General features: G+C 39.8%; 1 protein-coding gene across 6 annotated transcripts in view; it reads right to left on the bottom strand.

Annotated features, from left to right (window-relative positions):
• CNOT10 (CCR4-NOT transcription complex subunit 10) overlaps positions 1-14,459 on the bottom strand; it is a 95,074-nt gene that overhangs the window by 56,400 nt on the left and 24,215 nt on the right. For all 6 annotated transcript variants that reach the window (XR_004265536.1, XM_032268714.1, XM_032268722.1 and 3 more), the window contains 5 exons: positions 13,657-13,807; positions 8,894-9,036; positions 5,595-5,681; positions 4,378-4,461; positions 1,447-1,564 (listed from right to left, as the gene is read on the bottom strand). Coding sequence is in view for 5 of the 6 variants with exons in the window: in XM_032268714.1 (XP_032124605.1) it covers positions 1,447-1,564; positions 4,378-4,461; positions 5,595-5,681; positions 8,894-9,036; positions 13,657-13,807 (583 nt within the window). In the remaining variant the exon portion in view is untranslated. The remainder of the gene's footprint in view (positions 1-1,446; positions 1,565-4,377; positions 4,462-5,594; positions 5,682-8,893; positions 9,037-13,656; positions 13,808-14,459) is intronic.

Below are 14,459 nucleotides of genomic sequence, written 5' to 3'. Positions count from 1 at the left end.
AACACTTATCTTCCTAGCTTTATAGAAAGATTTTTGATGTAGTTAATGATCTGAAGAAGTCATATTAATTGGGCAAGTTACTGAAAAAAATCGTATTATTAACTGCCTTTATAGCAGAAAAAAATAAGAATGTTATATATTTACTTAAAAGGTCTCAAAGCAAAAATCCAAGGACCTTATAAAAACAAATGAAACAGCCAGGTGCAGTGGCTCACGCCTGTAATCCCAGCACTTTAAGACACTGAGGTAGGCAGATGACTTGAGGTGAGGAGTTTGAGACTGGCCTGGCCAACATGATGAAACCCAGACTGTACCAAAAATTAGAAAAATTAGCTGAGTGTGGTGGTACATGCCTGTAGTCCCAGCTACTTAGGAGGCTGCGGTGGAGAATCACTTGAACCCGGGAGGTGCAGGTTGTAGTGAGCCAGGATCGTGCCACTCGCTCCACCTTGGGCAACAGAGCAAGACTCTGTCTCAAAAAAAAAAAAAAAAAAAAAGAGCAAGTTGGCTAAAGAAAAGTGATCTGGGTCAGGCACAGTGACACACCTGTAATCCCATCACTTTGGGAGACAGAGGTCACCAGATCACTTGAGCCCAAAAGTTTGAGACCAGCCTGGCAACATAGTGAGACCTTATTTTTACAATAAATAAGCCAGGCATGGTGGTGCATTCTTATAGTCCCAGCTACCTGGGAGGCTGAGGCAAGAGAATCGCTTGAGCCCAGGAGGTCGAGGTTGTAGTGAGCTGTGATTGTAGCACTGCATGCAGCCTGGGTGACAAAGCAAGTTCCTGTTTCAAAAAGAAAAAGAAGAGAAAGAGAAAGAAAGGAAAAGAAAAAAGCGATCCAACCTGGAAAAGTATCTAAAAAAAGGAAAGAAAGCAAAGTAAAAGCAAGAAGTAATGAGGTTTCTTCTAAAGTAGAGACAAGAATTCCTGGAATTTTTTTGCAGCAGAAATATTAAAACATTTTCATTGAAAAATTAGCATATGGCTGGGTGTGGTGGCTCACACCTGTAATCTCAGCACTTCTGGAGGCCAAGGCAGGCAGATCACCTGAGGTAAGGAGGTCGAGATCAGCCTGATCAACATGGAGAAACCCCGTCTCTACTACAAATACAAAATTAGTTGGGTGTGGTACTGCACGCTTGTAATCCCGCTACTTAGGAGGCTGAGCCAGAAGAATCACCTGAACTCAGGAGGCAGATATTGCAGTGAGCCAAGTCTTCCACTGCACTCCAGCCTGGGAGACAGAGTGATACTCCGTCCCCACCAAAAAAAGAATCAGAGCATACAGAGCCAAAAAAAAAAAAAAAAAAAAAAAGAAAGAAAAAAAGAAAAAGAAAAATTAGGATAAATCACTTGAAAGACCAGGTGTTGGGAGGTGGACAAGTAAGAAGGAGTAGAAGAGGAAGATAAAAAAGTTAAAATTTCACAATTTTCTTTTACCTGTTTTCATGAATCCTGGATGCTCAGCAATGTTTGAACTATTCAATAGCTTCACTGCTTTTCGATAATTACCTCTTAAGTACTCAAAATTGCTTTTAAGAAAGAGAGAGGGTGCAGACTGTAGAGAAAATATAAACATTACTTATAATTGTTTTCAGACGCCTAATGTAGGATCTTAATTATACTGTCGTACTGACATGTGCTCAAAGCCATAAACGAATTAATTAAGTCACAGTCACAAAAAACTATATAGTCTCTAGATTTTTCATTGCTCTCACAATCTAAAAAACTGAAACCTGTCAGAGAGCACTTTATAAAGAGAATTGCTAAGGGTCTACCTGAAAAAATTAATATAGGTATAAGAATATAGTCTGTACCAGCCTGGCCATCATGGTGAAAGTCCTTCTCTACTAAAATATAAAAATTAGCTGGGCGTGGCGACGCATGTCTGTAGTCCCAGCTACTTGGGAGGCTGAGGCAGGAGAATCCCTTGAATCTGGGAGGCGGAGGTTGCAGTGAGCCAAGATCATGCCACTGTACTCCAGCCTGGGTGACAGAGCAATACCACTTCTCAAAAAAAAGAATAAAGTCTGTAGATTATCAACTGATTGTGTTCATCCACTACACTACTAACTGAAAATCAATTTGACAGCACACTATGTCCTTCATTTTAATAGTTACTAGAGAGATTGGAGATCTTTCTTTTTAGGATACAAATGCACCTTTCATTAGAACCTACAGATATAAATAGTCGAATACTTTTCCAAATTAAAAAAAAACAAACTGTCATTCTATAAATGGAAGAATTTTTCGACAGAATGCCTTATTTGTAAGCACTAATCTTGCTGTTCCAAAAATCACATTTTGATTGGTAGATTACCTTTCACTTATCCTAAGAATCCTCATGGTGGAGGACCCTCTAAATAGTAGCACCTATTTGGAGTATGAAAGCATGCAGAGCTCTGGAGACTAAACATCCATTCAGAAGGACATCTTGAATCTTTATTTATTTATTTATTTGAGACGGAGTCTTGCTCTGTTGCTCAGGCTGGAGTGCAGTGGCATGATCTCGGCTCACTGTAACCTCTGACTCCTGGGTTCAAACAATTCTCCTGTCTCAGCCTCCTAAGTAGCTGGGATTACAGGCATGTATCATCATGCCTGGCTAATTTTTGTAGAGACAGGGCTTCCCCATGTTGGCCAGGCTGGTCTCAAACTCCTGACCTCAGGTGATCCCCCTGCCTCAGCCTTCCAAAGCGCTGGTATTACAGGCGTGAGCCATCATGCCTGACCTATTTATTCACTTAATTTAGCAACAGGCTTTCCTTCTTAATCCTTTTTTATCCTTTACTCTGCTTCTTGCCCATCCCAGAGTTCTGGTCATTAAGGAAACAAGGGTTTTCAGTGCTTTTTTTTTTTTTTTTTTTTGAGCCGGGGGGTTTTTTTTTTTCCCCCGCTGGAGTGCAATGGTGCGGTCTTGGCTCTGCAACCTCTGCCTCCCGGGTTGAAGCGATTCTTCTGCCTCAGCTTACCGAGTGGCTGGGACTACAGGCGCTTGCCACTACGCCCAACTAATTTTTTGTTTTAGTAGAGATGGGGTTTTACCATATTGGCCAGGCTGGTCTCAAACTCCTGACCTTACGATTTGCCCGCCTCAGTCTCCCAAAGTGTTGGGATTACAGGCGTGTGCCACCTCTGCGCTTATTCTTAATGGTGGCTATTCCTCCTGAAGTTTTCGCTGATTTAAGATGACCATTATATGCTGAATTATAATAATTTTCATTTGTCTTTCTTCTATGACCCTGGTCTCCATTAAGGCAGGAGTTATGTCTTTTATCATTTTTTTTAAAAAAAGGTTTGATAATGGCTGGCTGGCTAATTAGGCCTTTCCCTCCCAGGCTCAGGTCTATCTAGGCCATAATTGTTCTCGAAAATCACAGCATAATAACTCAGTGACTAATCTGGATCGTGCCTGAGATTTCTAATCATATTTTCTCATGACTATACTTCTAAATTTATAGTTTTCCTAGAAGCATCAAGATTGTTCACAACTCTGTTTCTTCCCTACACTATCTTAAAAATTATCAATGAAAGATTAGGGTGGAGGGTGTGGAGGGAAGGAGTAATTCTATCTCAAATACTTTAGTACTAGTTAAATTGAAGGTACTATCAAGCCAAAAGTCATTTGGAAGGGGCAGGTTTTGGCTACAGTTTGACTGTTACATCTTTAATAATAATAATACATTTATTAAAGATGTAACAGTCTATTTAAGATGTAACAGTATGTTTTTACTATTATTATTAAATATAATAATAATACATTCATTAAAGATGTACAACGGCAAGATCTCGGCACACTGCAACCTCTGGTTACTGGGTTCAAGTGATCCTCCCATCTCAGGCTCCCCGGTGGCTGAGACTACAGGCACGCACCACCATACCTGGCTAATTTTTGTATTTTTAGTAGAGATAGGGTCTCATCATGTTGGTCAGGCTGGTCTTGAACTCCTGACCTCAGGTGATCCACTCACCTTGGCCTCCCAAAGTGTTGGGATTACAGGCATGAGCCACTGCACCCAGCCATAAATGTTTTGCGTATAATACTAAAAAATTCTAAAATAACCTAAATGTCTAATGTTAGCAAAACGTTTAAGTGAATTGTGAAAAACCAGTCACAGAACACTAGGCAGTTATTTAAAATGGTGGTTTTGAAGGCTACATAAAATAGAAAAGTGCTTGTCGTAATTTTAAGTAAAAAAAAAATATTAAACTATAGACATAGCATTACTACTACTCCCCAACTTCAAAACAGCAAGGTTCACATCTGGCAGTATATCTAATAGACTAAGGTAAATTATTTAAAACTGACAAATACCCATAGTCTAAATAAGAAAGACACAACTGAAAAACAAAAGTCCAGAAGAAACTTACATTTCCAGTAGTATTCATGACTGACTTGATTTCCCTTTTACATGCTTTCAGAGACTTCATTTGGATATAAGCTCGTACTTTATACTGTCAAAGGGAAAATGTTAGTATGTTAGAACTATGGTGGATTTATATAAAGTTTTACTTTCTAATTAAGAAAATTAGGCCGGGCGCGGTGGCTCAAGCCTGTAATCCCAGCACTTTGAGAGGCCGAGGCGGGTGGATCACGAGGTCAAGAGATCGAGACCATCCTGGTCAACATGGTGAAACCCCGTCTCTACTAAAAATACAAAAAAAAAATTAGCTGGGCATGGTGGTGCATGCCTGTAATCCCAGCTACTCAGGAGGCTGAGGCAGGAGAATTGCCTGAACCCAGGAGGCGGAGGTTGCGGTGAGCCGAGATCGCGCTATTGCACTCCGGCCTGGGTAACATGAGTGAAACTCCATCTCAAAAAAAAAAAAAAAAAAAAAAAAAAGAAAATTAAACCCAATCTATTTACAACATAGTTATACTAATTACTTGCCAAATCAAGTTTAGAATTTTAAAAAATGCTATTTTCACTGTACTCTTTGAATATATTTCAAAATACTAAAATCATGGTAGAATAAAAACTTAGCCACATGCAGTGGCTCACGCCTCTAATCCCAGTATTTTGGGAGGCCGAGGCAGATGGATCACCTGAGGTCAGGAGTTTGGCCAACATGGTGAAACCCTGTCTCCACTAAAAATACAAAAAACTAGCTGGGTGTGGTGATATGCGCCTGTAATCCCAGCTATTTGGGAGGCTGAGGCAGGAGAATCGTTTGAACCTGAGAGGCAGAGGTTGCAGTGAGCCAAGACTGCGCCACTGCACTCCAGCTTGGGTGACAGAGTAAGACTCCATCTCAAAACAAACCAAACCAAAACAAAACTCAACTACTCAAGTTCCAGGGAAAAATCCTACCAATCATCATCTGTACATGGCTAACAATGACTTTTAAAATTCTACAAGTTGATTTTATCATGCAGTATATCCCCAGGCCATTTCTCTCAAAATTTATAGAGCAATTTAAATAAATTATATTATCATCTTAAGCAAAATATATTTAGCATAAATGTGCTTCTAAACTATAATACGTCAAAGTCAAACAAACATATGTGCCAATGATCTCATTGCTTCATTTATATAACTACAATTAAATACATGTGATGTATTATCCCCCTTTAAAATTTACAGTACCTGATGTATCTTTGATTTTGCAGCTTCTATTAGGGCTGCACTTTCAGCTTTATGATTAGATCCATCTTTGTTGGTGTTATTACCAGTCTGTAGGGTGGTAAGACAAAGTTTTCCAAAATTAAACATTTTTGACCATAGTTTAAATCAGTGATTTCCAAGTAAGCTAATCTAAATTACCTAGAGAGCATTTTCAAAATGTAGAATTTGTGGGGCATGGTGGTCCATGCCTGTAATCCCAGCACTTTGGGAGGCTGAGGTGGGTGGATCGCTTGACCCAGGAGTTCGAGACCAGCCTGGGTAACACGTTGAAATCCCATCTCTACAAAAAATACAAAAATTAGCTGGGTGTGGTGGCATGTACCGGTAGTCCCAGCTACTCAGGGGGCTGAGGTGGGAAGACTGCCCAGGAGATGAAGGCTGCAGTGAGCCGTGACTGTGCTAACTGTACTCCAGCCTAAGGTGGCAGAGCAAGAACCTGTCTTTAAAAATGGCAGAATCCCAGGTCCCACTCCCAGAGACTGAGGTTCAGTGGTCTAAAGTGGGCAACAGAAAACTCTACGCATGAGAAGCTCACAGTTGAACGTCATAATGAGCTGGTTTTATTTACTAATTTTAATTTTTCATAGAGACAGGGGTCTCCCTATGTTGCCCAGGCTCAAGCTCCTGGGCTCAACTGATCCTCCCACCTAGGCCCCTCAAAGTGCCAGGATTACAGCCATGAGCCACTGTGCCTAGCCTGGGCTTGTTTTAAAAAGCCTGAATATTACTTAAGAAAAACTGATTATCTTTCTAAAACCCAGAACAGAATCTATCACCCACTTCTTAAAACTTTCTCTGTTATGAACACTGCCAATCACATCAAATCTGAACTTCCTAGTATTCAAAGTTCTTCAAGCTATCACTCATACTCACATTGCCAACCTCATCTCCCACTGCTCTCCACAGCGTTTCTCTGGTACTGTCCGTCTCATTACCAGAAAGGTTTCCAGCACAACACAAACCCATACCTTCTGTGATATTCTCTGCCAGGCTGGTTATCCTGCTCCACCCACCCTTCCTTCTCTGGCTTGTCAAATTGTTAATCATTTTCTGAGGCCCAAATCAAATGTCTAAATTCCTTTGAAACATCCCCCAACTTCTTTCACCTCTTTCCTCCCTGTCCATGAATAGATGTTGCCCAATTTATCTCTTCCTAAATCTCAGAACCTTGAAAGCGAGGACGGCAATGTTTTTGTTTTTGTCACCTTAGTATCTAGCAGAGTACCTTATAAGCTGGCAGAGTATATAAGCATCTGCTAAACTAGATAATAATCAAATACTAAAGTACTGAATATAATCTTTTTTTTTTTTTTTGAGACGGAGTTTTGCTGTTGTTGCCCAGGCTGGAGTGCAGTGGCACGATCTTGGCTCACCGCAACCTCCGCCTCCTGGGTTCAGGCGATTCTCCTGCCTCAGCCTCCCAAGTAGGGGGGATTACTGGCGTGCACCACAATGCTTGTCTAATTTTGTATTTTTAATAGAGACGGGGTTTCTTCATGTTGGTCAGGCTGATCTTGAACTCCCAACCTCAGGTGATCTTCCCGCCTCAGCCTCCCAAAGTGCTGGAATTACAGGTGTGAGCCACTGTGCCCAGCAAAGATAAATATTTTACTACACGATGTTTCAGTAAAATGCTAAGGTTATTCAACTGAAATCCCTTATGAACACATCCTTAAATTGAAAAAAGTAATGCCAGATATTTATTTTCTTTTTAAACGTCAAGAATGTACACTGGTAAAATGGTATTGACAATGTTTCCTGCAAACATTTCTTTGAAGACAAAGGGGCAGAAAAAGGAAGAAAGAAGGGTCATCTCTTGATAATCAGAAGCACAAGCAAAAGAAAAAACATGAGACCCAGGATGTACTCGTACTGGGCACCAAGTCTCTCACTAGAACATGGTGAAGCCGAAACATTAAAAATGTATGCTCTCGTTTTTTTTTGTTGTTTTTTTTTTTTGAGTTGGAGTCTTGCTCTGTCTCCCAGGCTGGAGTGCAGTGGCGTAATTTTGGCTCACTGCAAACTCTGCCTCCCAGGTTCAAGTGATTCTCATGCCTTAGCCTCCAGAGTAGATGGAATTACAGGTGTGCACCACCATGCCCAGCTAACTTTTGTATTTTTAGTAGAGACAGGGCTTCACCATGTTGGCCAGGTTGGTCTCAAACTCCTGACCTTAGGTGATCTGCCCGCCTTGGCCTCTCAAAGTGCTGGGATTACAGCCATGAACTACCACACCCAGCCACATATGTATTTTTTGAAGAACTTTAATGATGAAATTTTCCCTAATGAAAGCTACAGTGTTTATCCAGATTATGGATTCTATTGTCTTAATTCCAATCTTTAAATTCTATAAAAATAATATCTCATATATGAAAAGATACTCAATGTACATCCTTAGTCATTAGGAAAACGCAAATCAAAACTGTAACAAGATACCATTTCACACCTAGTAAGATTGCTAAATTTTTTTTTTTAAAAGACAATAACAAGTGTTGGTAACAATGTGGAGAAATTATAACCTCACAAATTGCTGGAGGGAATCTAAAATAGTGTGGTCACTTTGTAAAACAGTCTTGTATAGGGTTAAATATAGAGTTAAGATATCATATAACCCAGTGATTCTACTCATAAATATTATATCCAAGATAACTGAAAACGTATAACACAAAAATTTGTACACAAATGTTCACAGAAGCACTATCTATAACCAAAAATAGAAAAGAACCCAAATGTCCACCAACTGATAAAGAATTTTTTAAATGTGGCATATTCATATTCAGCCACAAAAGGCATGAAGTATATGAAAAAAAATAAGTATATGCTACAACATGGATGAAGCTTGAAAGCATTATACTAAGTAAAAAAAGCCAGTTACAAATGGCTGCATATTACGATTCCATTTACATGTAACGTCTAGAAGGTAAATCCAGAGGCAGTAAATAGATTAATGGCTGCTTGGGGATGAGGAAAGGGGGAAATGGGGAGTGACTGTAAATGGTACAAGGTTTCTTTTTGGGGTGATACAAATATTCCAAAACTAGATAGTGGTGATGGTTGTACAAATGTGAGTACATTAAAAACCACTAAACTCTACACTTTAAAATGGTAAAGGTTATGATATGAAAACTGTATCTTAAAACTGTTAAATAGCTCATAACCACAAAAATTAATCAAATTTAAATTTTCTTTTTAATCCAATAAACTAACAAGCAGAGGGAATCATATTTTAGATTTTATTCTGATCAACTTTAAACACTTACCTCATTCTTTCCATTTTTGTTATTGTTACCCTGTGAAATCATTTTTTCTAGAACAGCAAGAAGATGCAAAGCTTTCTCAGCCTGGTAGGTTAATATATATAGGTCTACAAGCAAAAAACACACTGCTTGGGCAAATTTTTCTTCTGGGAGAAAAAAACACAGGAAAATAATAGTCACAATCTAAAGTAAAACACACATCTCAGACTACCCTTCAAAAACGATACAAAGCTTTAAATAGCAAAGCCTAAGTCTTTAGTCCAATGAATGCGTATCACCTGGAGCCATAAATGGAAGCAACCTGCAATGCTAACAATGTCATTGTATTAGGCACTTACAAGGCGTCTCATTTCAGAAGTTCCAGTGATTACATCTTCCTTGAGAAAATATCTACTAAACACTAGCATATATAATGAAGAATGTTACTTTAGGTGGAAATAAACCAGAATTCCAGTAGAGGTTGAACATTCCTACCCTGAAATTTTGAAATCCGAAATTTGCGATCCTCCAAAATGCAAAACTTTTTTTTGTTTTGTTTTTGAGGTAGCATCTCACTCTGTCACCCAGGCTGGAGTACAGTGTTACAATCTTGGCTTACTGCAGCTGCTGCCTACTAGGCTAAAGAGATTCTTTCACCTCAGCCTCCCAAGTAGCTGGGACCACAAACATATGCCACCATGCCTGGCTAATTTTTTAATGGAGACGAGGTTTCACTATATTGCCAAGGCTAGTGTCAAGCTCCTCAGCTCAAGTGATCCGCCACCTTGGCCTCACAAAGTGCTGGGACTACAGGTGTGAGCCACTGTGTCCAGCCTCAAAATCCAAAACTTTTTGAACGCCAATGATGGTCAAATAAAATGCTCATGGTAGCATTTTGGACCTCAGGTTAGGAACGCTGAACCAGTAAGTGTACTGCAAATATTCCAATATTTAAAAAAAATCCCAAATCTGAAACACTTCTGGTCCCAAGCATTTTGGATAAGGGATACTCAATTCACCTATTCAGCCACTAACTAGATATGTGTGGTCTCTGTACATCATTTAACTTTTCAGACCTTGGCTGGCTGACCTGTAAAATGAAGAGAATATTTTACCTGCCTGAAGGCAGAGGAGTAGATCAGGGGATCTTGTGAGATTCCTTCTAACTAAAAAAGTCTATGACTCTATGAAATAGATTTATTTTCTAGGTCACAGAGATGGGGAAAAAAATCTGATTACAGAAGCAAAAGAAGCAAGATATGGACTGGAGTAAATCAGAAAATGGAGACTGCCAAGAGAAAAGACCTTCAAAAGAAAAAGAACCCAATGAAGAGAGGGAAGTTAACATGGTGCATTAAAAACTATCTTTTCTTTCAAAAAAGAAGATAAAAGGAAAAATAAGGTCTGGAACAGAAAATTTCAAAAGCCTTTAAAGAGTGGAATTCATTCAAAATCAGAAATTTACATGGCTGGTATGCAAAGGTCACATATCTCCAAGGGCTTCTCACTGCACCTAAGACAGTAAGCCCTGCTCTAGGCTTTACCTGTTCCGCCTGTGGCTATTTCTAACTTTATTTCCTACTCTAGGAGGAAAATGACAGAATGACCTTGCTGCTATTGCTCTCACCAAACAATGCCTCTCACCTCAAGTCTTCTCCATATCCCATTGCCTCTGGTGAGAATGCTTTCCCTCTAAAGAGTAGCAAGGCTCATGCCTATAATCCTAGCATTTTGTGAGGCCGAGGCAGGCGGATTGTCTGAGCTCAGGAGTTTGAGACCAGCCTTGGCAACACGGCGAAACCATGTCTCTACTAAAATACAAAAAAGTAGCCAGGTGTGGCAACATGTGCCTGTAGTCCCAGCTACTTGGGAGGCTGAGGCAGCAGAACTGCTTAAACCCAGGAGGCGGAGGTTGCAGTGAGCCAAGATCGCACAACTGCACACTCCAGCCTGGGCGACAGAGTGAGACTCTGTCTCCAAAAAAAAAGAAATAAAGAAAGAGTAGCGTCCCTCCTTTATTCAGGTCTCATCCCAGGCCTTACTTAAAACATCCCCACAGTCAATGTCTATATTCTCACTCAATTTTAGCTTTACTTCACAGCATTCAATATACAGCCAGCCCCCTGTATCTGTGGGTTCTACGCCCATAGATTCCACCAATCTCGGATTAAAAATATTAAAAGAAAAAAAAGAGTTGTTGCATCTGTACTGAACATGTACAGGTATTTTCCCCATCACTGTTCCCTAAACAATACGGTACAAAAATATTTTCATTGCATTTATGGTGTATTAGGTATAAGTAATTTAGAGATTATTTAAAATGTACAGGAGGGGCCGGGCGCGGTGGCTCAAGCCTGTAATCCCAGCACTTTGGGAGGCCGAGGCGGGTGGATCATGAGGTCAAGAGATCGAGACCATCCTGGTCAGCATGGTGAAACCCCGTCTCTACTAAAAATACAAAAAATCAGCTGGGCATGGTGGTGTGTGCCTGTAATCCCAGCTACTCAGGAGGCTGAGGCAGGAGAATTGCCTGAACCCAGGAGGCGGAGGTTGCGGTGAGCCGAGATCACGCCATTGCACTCCAGCCTGGGTAACAAGAGCGAAACTCCGTCTCAAAAAAAAAAAAAAAAAAAAATGTACAGGAGGATGTGCACAGACTATATGTAAATACTACACCATTTTATATAAGCGATTTAAGTATCAGAAGATTTTGGTATCTGAGGAGGGGTGTCCTAAAACCAAACCTCCTTGAATACCAAGGAATAGGTGTTTTTTTTATTACGTTGCTTTCTCTCTCATTAGAATAGAAGCTTAACGAGGGTAGAGTTTCCGTATTTCATTCACTATGTTATCTCCAGACCTCAGAACAGTGTCTGGCCCACAGTATTGGCCCATGTGCTCAATTAATAGATGTTGTATGAAGAATCTGAGTACTGGCCAGGCATGGCGGTTCACACTTGTAATCCCTACACTTTGAGAGGCTAAGGTGGGTAGATTGCTTGAGCCCAGGAGTTCAAGACCAGCCTAGGCAACATGGCGAAACCCAGTCTCTAGAAAAATTACAAAAATTACCTGGGTATAATGGTGCAGGACTGTAGCCCCAGCTACTCAGGAAGCTGCAGTGGGAGCATCACCTGAGCCCAGGAGGCGGAGGGTGCAGTAAGTGGAGATCACAACACTACACTCCGGCCTGGGCAACAGAATGAGAACCCATCCCCCTCCAAAAAAAAAAAAAAAAAGAAGCTGAGTAGTTATGATTCCAAGTTTGACACTCTAGAAAAGGCAAAACTACAGAGACAGTAAAAAGATCAGTGGTTATAGGTAGAAAGGGAATGAATAGGCACAACACAGAATTCTTAGGGCAATAAAAAATACTCTATATGATACTATGATGGATATATTTGTCCAAATACATAGAAAATACAACACCAAGAATGAACTCTAACATAAACTATGAACTTTGCATGATTATGATGTGTCGATGTAGGTTTATCAATTACATCAAAAGCACCACACTGTGGGGATAACGGTAATGAGGGAGGCTATGGATGGGTTGGGGCAGAGGACACATGGGAAACCTCTGTACTTTCCTCTTGATTTTGCTATAAACCTAAACCTTCTCTAAAAAATAGTCTTTAAAAAGAACCAAGCAGTAAAAGTTAAAAAAAAAAAAGCCATAATATTTTCAAAGAAAAATGGATGTGAACACTGACTAGTTGATTACTATTAATATATTCTGTTCAGCAACAGTGCAGATTAACAGGATTTCATGAATTCCGGAAATTCTAAGAAGCACCAGTAACAGAAGCTTTATAGAAAAACATGTACATTCCTAAAAGCGCAATTCTGATTTATAGCTATACAGAAGGACTTGATCACTAATTACATAAACCCTTACCACTGGTGTCTCTCCTGCCCAGTCTGTCCGGCTACCAAGCTCTCAGGATTCAGGGAAAGAAGAGAAGCAATTCGAAATGGCTCTTTGGAGCCATAGTAATCAGCTGTTCAACCAGCTGTCAGCAAAAGGGGACTCTCTACCTCTTCCCAAAGCGCCACAGAGCGCTATCACACCCCACCGCTTGCCCTGTGGTAACCACATCAGCAATTAGGTGTTACTGATAAATTAGGAATTCTCATTCGTGTTTTGAATTTAAAAGAAAGTAATCATGGAAAAAAAGACAAAAATGTAACTCACAAATGGAATATGACTGCTTGCGGGCTGGAAATGAAGTGCCCTCTCCAACAACCATTTCCTGGGTCCAGCTTTCTCCTTTGCCCTTTTTTTCTTTGCCCTTACTTTTCTTACTACTCCTACTTGGGGTTAGTAAGTTAATTAAGACAGCAAAAAAGCTAACACAGTTCTATACTTCCTACTCCATAATCAGTGTCAAAAATTTCAGTTAGGCAATAGGCAAAAATGAATACTTCACCGTCCCCTAACATTCCAAAATGCTACTTCCTTAACGTACTAAAGAAAGAAAGGATCAGGTGCACTAACATGGTGTTTAAACAGCAAAACCCCACAAAAATCACTAAGTGTTTTCAACACTTTCCCGACAGCATTTTTAATAGTTATCTTCAAAATTTAGGAAGGAAGGGACACTCAAAACAAAACCTGGATTACATTTTTAACTTTTCTAACCATTAAGAAAAGCTGATATGGCTTTTCTTTTTTTCTTTGAATACTGACGTGGACTTCTCAGATTTAGGTTATCTAGGTAAAAGTACCAGACAACTTTGCAAGTATGGGGAAGATAGGGAAATTTTTGACTTGACAGATAACATACCAAAAGGCTCTATGAACTGATAAAGTTTTTCACCAACTGATATGGCTTCTGTATACTGTCGCAGATGATAAAGAATGACTGCTTGATTATAGTACAACATGCTGTTTTCAACATCATCTAATCCATCCATTTCTTCAACAGCTGAGTGGACCTATAGAGCAATCACCAGAGATTATATTTTAACAACATTAAAGAAATAAAGGACAAAAGTGAAAGAATTCATATGAATAAAAAGGAACACAGGCTAACATTCTTATTCTGAATTTTCCCATACTTTCAACAGTACCTTTAGATTTTAATTGCTCTCACATACTAAAAATAATTTTCATTTGTCTGTGCCAAACATAATAAAATTTTAAGTAAAATGTTTTGATGAGACTTTATTAAGTACCCAGTACAAGGCTAGACAATTATCTTCCTTGTCACTGTGAAGCTATCTTCCCTGTTTTAACCGGCAACATGGCTGCTGAGGAGGATTCCCACTTCCTAGTCTCATGACCTACAAGAGGCTACACCAGGCGTGCAACAAACTCAAAATGACCTTTCCCATAAAAATGTTACGCAGTATTCATAGTTTGATTTCATTTCGTAAAAACTAAGGTAAAATTTAAACATTAATAATAGCTAGCCAGGTGTGGTGGCTCATGCCTGTAATCCCAGCACTTAGGGAGGCCAAGGAGGGCGGATCACATGAGGTCAGGAGTTCAAGACCAGCTTAGCCAACATGGTGAAACCCTGTCTCTACTAAAAATACAAACACACACACACACACACACACACACACACACACACACACACACACA

The sequence above is a fragment of the Sapajus apella genome, unplaced genomic scaffold (genome assembly GCF_009761245.1).
Source record: "Sapajus apella isolate SASKATOON/1434 unplaced genomic scaffold, GSC_monkey_1.0 scaffold4, whole genome shotgun sequence".
Lineage (NCBI taxonomy): Eukaryota > Metazoa > Chordata > Mammalia > Primates > Cebidae > Sapajus > Sapajus apella.
This window is presented reverse-complemented; position numbering and strand designations above follow the sequence as displayed.